The sequence below is a fragment of the Pleurodeles waltl genome, chromosome 3_2, assembly GCF_031143425.1.
Source record: "Pleurodeles waltl isolate 20211129_DDA chromosome 3_2, aPleWal1.hap1.20221129, whole genome shotgun sequence".
NCBI lineage: Eukaryota > Metazoa > Chordata > Amphibia > Caudata > Salamandridae > Pleurodeles > Pleurodeles waltl.
The window spans coordinates 225364165-225376429 of NC_090441.1; the positions used below are offsets into that span (position 1 = coordinate 225364165).

A 12265-nucleotide genomic window follows, 5' to 3' on the forward strand; every position below is an offset into this window, starting at 1 on the left:
TTTGGGGATTTTGGTGATTTTCTTGTCAGTGTGCCTCACTACAGATAAAAAGCTGTTAACTTTGGCCTTAGAAAGCCAAAACAACATCTTGTATAAAACTTTCCTTTACATCTACATCTTCTGTGGCAAAACTTGCCACATCTATGTGTTTGGAAACGTAGAACTTGCTGTCTTGTTGGAAATGCCTAGACTAACCCAAACAATTTCTCTAGACTTTGTTTTATTGCATATAAAAGACAGCATTGTGTGAAACTTGTCATTGAAATATATACATACCTTAGCAGGATCCAAGGAGCAAAGTTCTCCTGCTGTCTTAAAATGGATACCTTTTATGTTAGAGCTTGCTTCTCTTAGAAATTCTAGTAAATCTTCCCAAGCATACTCTGCGCAACTAAGAGTTACAAACCAGGTAGGTGGACCTAAGTTGTGGAGCGTTATTTAAAAGTTCTCCATGACAAAGGTACCAGTATTGATTAGTCCCACATTGACATGCCATCAAATTAATTAAGTTGTACTCCAGATTTCCATCCTTGCCTTGTATTGTATCAACACAATCTCTTGCAGAAGTATTTTGCAGATTAACTCCTGTTTTAAGAATATGGTTGACAGCATAAGAGAGTACTGAGAAGGGAATGCATTATCGAAGCGTAGGGCCCTCTGAATATATTCTTGTTGACCTATATTCAGCTGCTGGTATTTGTACAGGTTGATCATCAACGTGGCCATCTCTCCTGAGGAAAATAGCTGTGGAAAGCAGCAAGCCTATAAACATTATTTCCATACACTCATTGGAGTTCTTCTAGCTTGTTTCATTTGCAACAGATCAATAGCATCCCCAACAACTTATTTTGAATGTAGTGGATGAATACTATAGAATTCATAGATTTCTTCTGATTTCTGTTTATCCACATTTTCTATTTATCCATTAGATTGCAATATTTAATCTTCAATAGAGCTTACATCTACAGTATTATCAACATTTTTATTTAAAAAAACATCATTTTCTTTCAAATAAATTGTAGTTTTTTTACTTTATTCACATCCACTACTTCTTACCAGATTTATTTTTACTTTTGGCAGGAACTCATCTACATCTTTTTCAACACCCACAATATCAACATTACGTTTTTAAAAATGTAGAGGTAAATACACAACTCTTCCCTTAAGTCCTATCTGTAGTTCTGTTGGTCGCAGTTCCCTGTTTTTGGCTCCTTCCGAATGATTGCTTGAAATGGATGGACAGTTGGTAATAAAATTGATTCATACACATTTCATTAATTAAGTTTACCTGGCATTGGTACCAATTCTAATCAAATATGATTTGCTCTAGCTGGCATTTTATTATTTTCTAATTTGTCATAACAATACTCACATACTGTTTGCTTTGTGCCGAATTCAAAGCATTCTTCTACAAGTATACATGTACCAAAATCCTGCCACTTATCATAGCCATCTACTTCAGTTTTTGAAGATACAACTACATTACACATTTGATTTTTAATGGTGAGTGTGGTGATATGATATACAAACATGCTAAGGTTTCTCAGAAGATAGTGCGTTGAACTTCTCTTACTCTATTCTGAATTTGTTAATACTAATCTCTGTGTCCAGTTCTTCTCCACCTCCAATCACTACCTCTTCATTATTCCTATTCTTTTCTTCAGGACCAAAGAAACTGAACTGACTGTCTTCACAAGTGTTTCTCAACCTCTGTCACAGCACCATGAAAGAGAGATCTATTCAAATCTCCCAAATATAAAACTGGAGTGTTCACATAATAAAGTCTCCTTACCAAATTTAGCATTATTGAATGATGCACAGTTAACCTTCTAAAGCGATGAAAAGTGCTTCTGCACGCTTTCTTTGAAAGACATCCCAAGAATGGCCTTGTAAGTTACTGTATTTTTTGTTTCTTGAAGCTTGTTAATTTTCTGTTTCAGACTTCTCCATGAAAACATTCTTAAGAAAGTTTTCAATTTATCAATTGATTTCTGATGGATACTACAAATACTACTGCACTTCCACTTATACACAGAAGCCTGTTTACGCCTTTCTTGTAGTTCTTCAGCTATCACTTCTTATACATTCCTACGAACTATCTCCTTTTATTACAGGAAAACTTTCACTTCATAGCATCGACCAGTTGTGTCAACTGCGCGCACTAAGGTATTCTCTTTCAAATAACTCTCTTAATTAAAAAACAATCCTGAACTAGACATGCGCATCCATTTGCCTTCAAATATGTTGCAAAAATTTGTCTTCTTTAATGTTCTTTTCCTCATGCACATGTCTGTTTTATCTGGTGTTTTCATTCTGTTCAATATTATGATAAAATGTTTCCTCTTCACAACAAATGATTTGTCAATTGTATTCTCAATATGATGCGTTTGCTTTAGAATAGAACTTCTCCTCTTATACTTGTTCATCTTGTTCCAAAAATTTTGAACTATTCTGTTTTGAAACATTTTGACTCTTATTTCCTTAAACTGTTTCTACCTAAGAGTCTCTGTTTTGTTATAAATGTTTTCAAATTTTCCTAACATGCATTTGTTCCTCTTTCTCAGTGTGTTTCAAGCTTCTGTTTTTAATTGACGTTGTCCTCTCATTTTGCATTTTATGACATATCTTTAAAAAAAAAATCCTTAGTAGTCTTACCAGTAACAGTTTTTTTCTCTGTACATTTTCCATTTTATTTTGTTTTTACTGTACGTTTTAACCAGGTAGTACTGTTGTTCCTGTTTTCCTCTTCTTTCTGTTTTGTTAGAAATTGTGAATCTTCTTATTTAGGTAGTAGTAGATATCTGGAAAAACAAATAAAGAATACATTTACCTATACAGAAAAAAAACAGCTTAAGCATTTTCTAATGCAAACTTGAGTTGATAGTAAATACACACATGTACACTACATCAGTATGTTTCTGGGTGCCTCAGTCTATGCATCAGTGTGTACTGCAGTGAGTCAGTCAATTCATGACTTAGTTCTGGGTGTCCCCATCTATATATGACTGTGTGTCTGCCTGTCTCAGTGCGTGCATTAGTGTGAGCCTGTATGTATCAGTTTATGTATCGGTATGTTCCTGGGAGTGCTAGCTTATGCACCAGTGTACTCCTACATGTCTCACTGTATGCATGTGTGTGCCGCAGTGTCTCAGTGTATGCATCAGTGTGAGTGTGGGTATGCTAGAGTATACATTATTGTGGGCCTGGGTGGCTCAGTGTGTGTACATAGCTATGTCAATGTGAGCACTAGTGTGTGACTTGGTGCATCAATGTATGCATTAGTGTGTGCCAGACTATGGCAGTGTAGATATCACTGTATGCTTGGGTGTCTCAGTGTATGCATCAGCAAATGTCTGGGTGTGAAACTGAATACAGTACCCATCTGACCCTGGGCGTCTCAGTATATGCATAAGTGTATATATGACTCTCTCTGCGAAAGGATCAGTGTGCATCTGGGTGTATCATTGCATGAACCAGCGTCTACCTGAGTGTATCTGAGGCATCCCTGATTGCATTCCTAGTTGTGTCATTATATGTAGGAGAGTGTGTCTGCAAGTGTCAGTCTGTGCATCAGCGTGTCCCTCAGTGTCTCAGTACATACATGACAGTGTGTCTTTCTGTCCTAGTCTATACTTTACTATGTGCCTCGCTTTCTCAGTGTATAGATCACTATGTCCTATGTGGTGCAGTGTATTCAATAATGTGCACTCGGGTGTCTCAGTCAATGTATTAGTGAACACCTGAGTGTGTCAGTGCATGCCTTAGTGTGTGCCATGGTGTTACAGTGTATTTATTAGTGTGTGCCTGGGTCTCAGTGCATGTATGAGGGTGTGCCTGGCTGTGTCAGTGTATCCATTAGTATGTGCCTTGGTGTATGGCTGGCTGAGTTACTGGCTGAATTAGTCCATGTAGAAATGGCTCTTTCAGTGTTTCACTAGATATGTGACTGACACTATCTTTTTATTATTAGCTATATGACTACTGCATCTCTACTAAACTGCTCATATAACTGTGCATAGTGGTATAAAAGCCAACATATTTCAGTGAAACTCAGAAGGGCCTGTTTTATATTTTCTATTTTCTCGTCTATGGCCTACATGCATCTTACTTAAAGGTCCAGTTATCTGTGGAAAATGGAGTGTATAAACTTTATTAAACAGATTTTCTAATTTCAAGTCAAGAAGAAAACTGTGTACCTAGGTTTCGTATTAGCAGCCCAAACTGTATTTAGAATAGGACTAATGTAAATTTCAAACTGTACTATGATTGTAAAGAACTACATACTGCAACCTCTGTATTAGTTGCTAAACAGCTCTCATACTACAACATATATCTGTACTGTCTCCTTATGTCCATGAATGTATAAGTGGCTGCTTATGTGTCTAACTCACTACAAGTTTGATTTTATACTTTTATAAATATGTACATGATTAACAGTATTGATTATCAACTGTATATATAACTTGACATAGTGAGTACATGTTTTATGTTTTATGCAGACAGCAGCCTTCTCTTTAGCTACATACACCCTATCTGGGAGCATCACTTTCTACACTGAAAACACAGTTAAAGGTTTGTTAAGCAGGTTTTTAATGCTAATTGAAATTAACACTGAGGCCTTCTTGGAGTGGACTGCCATATTATGAGCATGGGGTAGAACCAACAGGACTCAGCCAAGTCGCTGCTCGAACCACCACTGCGGATAGACTGCCACGGCCAGCGGCAGGCATATCCAGGCCGGCGGTGAGGCTGTTTACCACGACCCTATTACGAGGCTGCACACTGCCAGTATTTTCAGGACAGTAGCACTGCCACGAAAAGCCTGGCGGAAATGATTCACCCAAATGGGAACACTCACCTTCAGGAACTCAGGCACGTCCACAGGCACCATGGCACATGAATTGCAAGTCTTCCAAATGCTCCTGCTGGCCATTGAACTCCAGGACCAAGTGACTAAGACACTAACCTTAAGAACACCCGCCTAGCACACACTGGAGAGAAGGATATTAGTACACACATAAAACATGCACTGCAAGCCATGCCCACACAAGCACGCAAACAAAAACCCATACCGACACACACACACACACACACACACACATACACACACATACATACACTCACACACGCCCAATCGCATATACACCACACATACATGTGGAAAGAAAGCCAGGACAAGGTAGTTACCATCTACACCAACAGTGCAGTGCTGTATATATAAACATATAAATATAAAAACATGATCAGCAACAAAATAAACAAAGTACAATGGGGCCCAAGGCCCAGCCCAAATACTCCATTGTGCCACTTGCACACTGGGCATAGAATGAGGGCCCACCTTGACTCCTGACTGCAAACTGCTGGCCTCCACTGGGCAGGGGCAACAATGGGGCATGCAGACACCTTGGGGGTGAGGCGGGTGGGGGTGGTGGTGGTTTGGGTTTGGAGAGGGGGTCCTTAGGTTTGGGTTTGGAGGGGGGGTCCTTATGCTTAAGGGGGGTGTTTGGGCTTGGACTTTGATTTGGGTGGTGAGGTTTTGGGTATGGCCTTGAGAGGGGTGACAGTTGACTTGGTGGGGGTAGAAGTCTTAGGCAGGGGAGGGGCAGGGCGATGACCAGGGAAGGACTGGGAGGTAGAAGGCATGGGTGAGGGTAGGGTAACAGGGTGCTGGCGGGGGGAGGGACAAGTTCACTGGTGGGGAACTGGAAACATTCTTGTAGGAAACGTTTCTTAGGGGCACGGGTCAGTCATGGGAGTAAGGAATGGGAGTGGAGGTAGAGGGAGAGGTTGTGAGGTGAGTACATGGCGGTGATTTGGGCGCAGGTGCATGCTTGGATGCCATGTGTGTGCTGTGTGACTGTTGAGTGGGTGACTGTGGGCCTTTAGATGTAGTGGGAGGAGGGGGAGGAGATACAGGGAGCTGGCAGGGGATGTGTGAATGTATGTTGTGGTGGTGTCTGCAGGTAAGATGAGTGTGCTGCATGTGGGGTGTTAACAGTCGTGCTGAGTGAGCATGTGGTGTATGGGGTGCATATGTGTTGGACTAATGTTGTGGTGAAGGTGGCAGTGAGTACAATTGTGGCATGATCTGGCACTGTGTAGTGCCAGTATGGGGTGTGGTGGTGGGGGAGTTGGTATGGGAAGTGGATTTTGTCATGTCTGCATCTGAATGTTGTGTGTGTGTATGGGGGTGGTGTCATTTGTGGTGCTTATGTCTGTCCTTGCGTACTGTGTCTGTTGATGTGGATGTATGTGGGTCAGGGAATGTGCCTTGGATGGGGGAGAGGAGAGAGATGTAGAAATGGGAAAAGGTAGTTGGAGGAGGGACGGCAGAAGCAGGGATACTGGCTGCCATCAATGAGGAGGCCAGAGCCTGAAACGATCTCCGCAGGCCAGCCAGGGCACAGTGAATGCTTTCCAGGAACGCATTGGACTGCTGCATCTGCAATGCCAGTTCCTGGATGGCATTCACAATGGTTGACTTTCCCACAGAGATGGACCTCAGAAGATCAAAAGCCTCTTCATAGAGGGCAGTAGGGCTAACTGGGGAGGGGGCAGAGGTGCCTGCGGTGAAGGAGATGCCCACTGGAGTGGCCCCAGATGGGTCTTCTACCGCCAGGGAACCACCATGGGAGGAGGAATCTGAAGATGGTGTGGTAAAGCCTGTCTCCTCCGTGGCACTTACCTCGCCCTCCATCCCACTGGTCCCCTCGGCTCCACTGGGGTCAGCCTCCTGGGTCCCATGGGCTGCAGCTTCCCCACTCACTGGTGCCTCTTCTCCTTTGCCACATGATGCTGATGCACACAAAAACAGAGGAGTAGAGGGAAGGAAGGACGGTGGGAGAAAGAGAAAGGGTGCAATGGGTTAATGCCAGCACTACAGTCACATAGTGTAACAACATCATCATCTGCTGCCATGCCATGCTAAACCATGCCCTCACTTATACATACTACAACAGTGGGACTCCATGGGCCAAACTACAGCTATGCTGATCTGCACTGCTGATGGTGCTACAATTGTACACATTTACATGATGTGACTCACACTAGTCACACATGTCCAGTACTTGCCAACTCCACATGGTCGTTTAGGGAATCAGAGCCTGAATCATGCATGGGTAGGTAGCATGCCCACTAAGCCAGTGACATCTACAACACTGACATCTTTCCCCACTATGCCTGACTACACATACAGTACAGGGCAGCAGAATGAGGACTCATCTCAACTGTCACAGTGCTGGTAAAAAACACAGATGACAATGCCCTGACACCTCAGTTGAACTGATGACGTTGACAGGCGCTGGCTACCAAAACTTGTTTGTGAGTGACCAAATACATTACGCATTGGATGTACTTGCCCTCATAAGTCACTAACTGAATGGAACGGGCACACATCTGTGATATAAATCCTGGCAGGGTGACTGAGACCCATAGTGGACAGGCATCTATACTACAGTACCTATGCTACAGCTTCCCACTAGCCCACAGCCCAAAAGCACATAAGCAACACATTAACAAGGTGAGAGTGTGCATTTACCCCCTTGTGGCTGCTGTGCTGCCCTCAAGTGCCCATCCGCCTCAGGGTAGGCCATCGCCAGAATGCAGGCTATTAGGGGGGCAGGGTTATATGGGCACCACCCCCTCGTTGGGAAGACATCCCCCGCTGGGCCTCCGCGGTCTTCTGGGCCCAGCGTCTCAAGTCCTCCCAACTCTTTCTGCAGTTGGTGCTCCACCAGGCATGGACCCCCAGGGTTCGCACTTGCTTGGCGAAGGCCTGCCAAATCCCCTTCTTCTGATGAGTGCTGACCTGCATGGGTGACACAGACAGAAGGATAAAGTCATGTAGAGTGGCGTCTCAGGGACAGCAGTGGACAACACACATCTCACACATCTTATGGCAACACACACGTGTCTGTGACAGTCATAGTCCTCACCTATTTCCATGCATCCACTCTATCTGCCACGTCCCAATGCCTTACATACACATCGCTGTTAGGCAGGACGGTGACAATAGACTCACCTCCTGCTCTGGTGTCCCATACAATTGTCCATACAGGGGTAGGACCCCATCCACAAGCTTCTCTAGTTCCTCTTGGGAGAAGGCTGGGGCCCTATCACTTGCAGGACGTGGCATCTCAGCTACCAGAGTCAGAACACAGCAGTACATGCAGTGGAGGTTTTGTGTGCAGGAGTGTCAGGAGTCCAGTGATCATTGCCACAGGAAATGGCGGTTATGTCAGTCGCTGACTTCACCATCACCGCTGGTGATGATCGCATTGGCTCCAGTCTACCATAGACAACCATGTTATCCAATGAGGAGCTGCATGGCGGTTGCAACGGCCTACCACCATGACGTCTAACACAGGTGGGATTAGGTCACTTTCATCTGTCCTGTGTATGCAGGACAGACGGCTGCCATTCTACGTGTATGTTGTGAATAGGGGCTTGTTTTGCTTTACTTCTGACTGAGCCAAGATATACACCCTGAAAGGAGTCACAAAGATTCTCTGGAATGCACTTCTTAATCTGAAGAAGACATTTATTATAGCTTTTTGCAAGGTACGTGAAGGAAGGTTTGAATAGTAAAAAGTGTACTTTCAAAATGTGCAACAACAACGTAAGACCATGTATAAAAAATCTTCAATCTATAAACAGCAAATATATACATGCAAGGATACAAACGCTTATGTTGATATGAAGATATATATTCATATACAATGCAAAGAAAATAATTAATACAAATTCATCACCGTAGGGCCTGTCAAATGCTTTATCTTTCTCATGCCAGCAAGAAGATGACCCCGTTCAACTGCGAGAAAAAGATCCTCACCCTCACGGGACAAATGTCAGGAATTTGATTCCAATCCTGACCGAGGTCTCGGAATTAATCGCTCCTGAGCAGGGCCAACTTTTTATATCTTAAACAACCATGGAAACGGCCTTCTAGAAGAACCCCTTCTCTCAGAAAGAAATATTAAAAAATGCTGGCTAGTTTAGGTAAACTTTGAAAGGAATGCGTCAGGAGCTGGCCACCATTCCAAAGCACCCCTCCCAAATTAAAATCGTTCCCTTGCCTATGATAAACACCAGCTTGGTTCGGTCTTATCGTACTGACTGCTTACCTATTACATACTATGTACCAGTCCTAGCTCTTTGGTGAGAGGGAAAACACGCAGAAGTGAAAAACATGTTGCATAACATGTTTGTACTGAAAAATACTTTAACGTGGCGGTGAAGCTAAGCTGAACACAAAATGGAGTCTAGGCTGAATACAAAATGGAGTCTATAACCAGTGACCACTAAAGTGTCAATAGGCAGCTAAGCCAGGTGCAAAGCGGTGTGACACAAAATCAGTGATCAACACGCAAATAACACTACAGGGCTGAATGTTAGCTGCATCAGACGTGAAAATTGTTACTTATACACAGCTTTACTGTGTCCACACAGTCAATGCATTTTTTTCAGAATTCTCCCCCTCCTATTCCCAGATACGGTGCAATGTTGAGGATCAGACATGTTCCGGTGTACCAGGCCCTAGTGGACCTTGCCACCCTGGAGGAGCGACAGGTCATTCAGACATATCACCTGAACCGTCAGGCCATCAGGGAGTTGGTGACCCAGTTGGAGCCTGATCTATTGCCCATCATCCCAATGCCATCCCTTCCACAGTGCAGGTGTTGTCAGTCCTCCACTCTCTTGCCACAAGGTCATTTTAGATGACAGTGGACTTGGCAGCAATGATGTTTCAGCCGATATTCAGTAACGTTTTGAGGGATGTACTGTTTGCCCTGTTGAGACATCTTCCCTGCTACACCAGGTTCCCCCAACGTGCTGATTCAGCCACTGTTAAAAGTGCCTTCTACGATTTTGTACATGTCCCTCATGTGTTAGGGGACATAGGGGGTCATTACAACCCTGGCGGTCCAAGACCGCCAGGGCTGTTTCGACGGAATCACCACCAACAGGCTGGCGGTGCTTCCTGGCATATTACGACCGCGGCGGTAGCGCCGCGGTCGCACCGCCAGGGCCAGCGGTTTTCCACCACAATGGCCCCGGAGGTTGTAATCCGCCAGGGCAGCGCTGCTAGCAGCGCTGCCCAGGGGATTACGAGTCCCCGACCGCCAGCCTTTTTTCTGGCGGTCTGAACCGCCAGGAAAAGGCTGGCGGTAAGGGGAGTCGCGGGGCACCCGTCGCACGGCCGCAACACCGCCGGCTCCATTTGGAGCCGGCTCCCATGTTGCGGCCCACATCCCCGTTGGGCCGGCGGGCGGAAACTTGGTTTTGTTGAGGTAGCCGCCCGCCAATGTTGTAATGACCCCCATAGATGGTACACACATTGGCCCTCATTACACCCCTGGTGGTAAATCCCGCTTTTTGCCGTGCAGAAGACCGCCAACATACCGCAGCGGCCATGGAATTACGCTACAGGTATTACGACCCACAGCTCGGAATCCGCCACAATACAGACACCCACACAAGTCCGCCACACCAAAGGTCAGTGATAAACTGGCGATAACAAAACCTCCACTGTCACGCCAACAGGGATACGCCCACAGTATCACGAACCACGAATCAATGCGGCGGTCTTTCAACCGCGGTATTCCATTGGCGGTACACATAGCCGTGCTCAAAATACACACACATTTACAAAACACAACCACATTGGACAATTTGAAATACACACACCTGATACACATACACACACCGGTCCCACACACCCAATCCAATATAACACACACCCACATCACCCACAAACCCTTACTACCAATTTTTTTAAAGAAGGCCAGAGAGAGACACTACCTAAAACAACACCAGCACCCACAGACACATAACACCATCACTTACACAACATCCACGCACCTCAAACAACACACACCAACACATCCCCTAACACATCACAACCAACACCACTTCACACATCACCCACACCACATCATGGCACCTCAACGACACCCCAGGATTTCTGAGGAGGAGCTCAGGGTCATGGTGGAGGAAATCGTCCGGGTAGAGCCACAGCTATTCGGATCACAGGTGCAGCAGAAATCCATTGCTAGGAAGATGGAGCTATGGCGGAGAATCGTCGACAGGGTCAACGCAGTGGGACAGCATCCAAGAACACGGGATGACATCAGGAAGAGATGGAACGACCTACGGGGGAAGGTGCATTCCGTGGTATCCAGACACCAGATTGCCGTACAGAGGACTGGCGGTGGACCCCCACCTCCTCCCCACAACTAAAAACATGGAAGGAGCAAGTTTTGGCAATAATGCATCATGAGGGCCTCGCAGGCGTAGCAGGAGGACTGGACTCTGGGTCACTTCAGTCTACCACCTTTGTTCCAGGGAGCACGCTCGTTGTCAGGAGAGGAGTCCTAGAATACTGGTTGTAGTTGCAGAAGGGTGCCTGCAGAAGCAGGGAAGTGATTCCGTCACTCCATGGGATATTCCTTTGGTTCTTCTGGTGCAGGGTGAAGACAGGTAGTTCTCAGAGCGTGCACACCTTGAAAACTGTTGCAAATGCTGGCTGGAGCTGCAGTTGCAGGTCACAGGAGTCATCCTGGATACTTTATTGCAGTTACAGCGGTTCCTGGAGCGGTCTGCGGTTGATCCGATGGTCAGAAGCTGAAGCAAAGGATGCAGAGGAGTCCTGGAGGAATCTTGCAAACCGAATCTAAGGAAACACCCAGAGGAGAGACCCTAAATAACCCTGAGAGGGGGATTGGCTACCTACTGTGAGAAAGTAGCCTCTTTCTAGCCTTGTTACCCCCACTTTTGGCCTGTTTGTGACTATATGTCAGGGTGTTTTCACTGTCTTACTGGGTTCCTGCTAGCCAGGGCCCAGTGCTCATAGTGAAAACCCTATGTTGTCAGTATGTTTGTTATGTGTCACTGGGACCCTGCTAGCCAGGACCACAGTGCTCATAAGTTTGTGACCTATATGTATGTGTTCCCTGTGTGATGCCTAACTGTCTCACTGAGGCTCTGCTAACCAGAACCTCAGTGGTTATGCTCTCTCTGCTTTCCAAATTGTCACTAACAGACTAGTGACCAATTTCACCAATTCACATTGGCATACTGGTACACCCATATAATTCCCTAGTATATGGTACTGAGGTACCCAGGGTATTGGGGTTCCAGGAGATCCCTATGGGCTGCAGCATTTCTTGTGCCACCCATAGGGAAATCTGACAAATCTTACACAGGCCTGCCAGTGCAGCCTGAGTGAAATAACGTCCACGTTATTTCACAGCCATTTACCACTGCA

General features: G+C 45.3%; 1 protein-coding gene across 1 annotated transcript in view; it reads left to right on the plus strand.

Annotated features, from left to right (window-relative positions):
- The window catches only part of LOC138286373 (scavenger receptor cysteine-rich type 1 protein M130-like), a 793269-nt gene that overhangs the window by 401007 nt on the left and 379997 nt on the right, over window positions 1–12265 (plus strand). The window contains exon 8 of the mRNA XM_069226532.1: window positions 9489–9612. Coding sequence (XP_069082633.1) covers window positions 9489–9612 — 124 coding nt within the window. The remainder of the gene's footprint in view (window positions 1–9488; window positions 9613–12265) is intronic.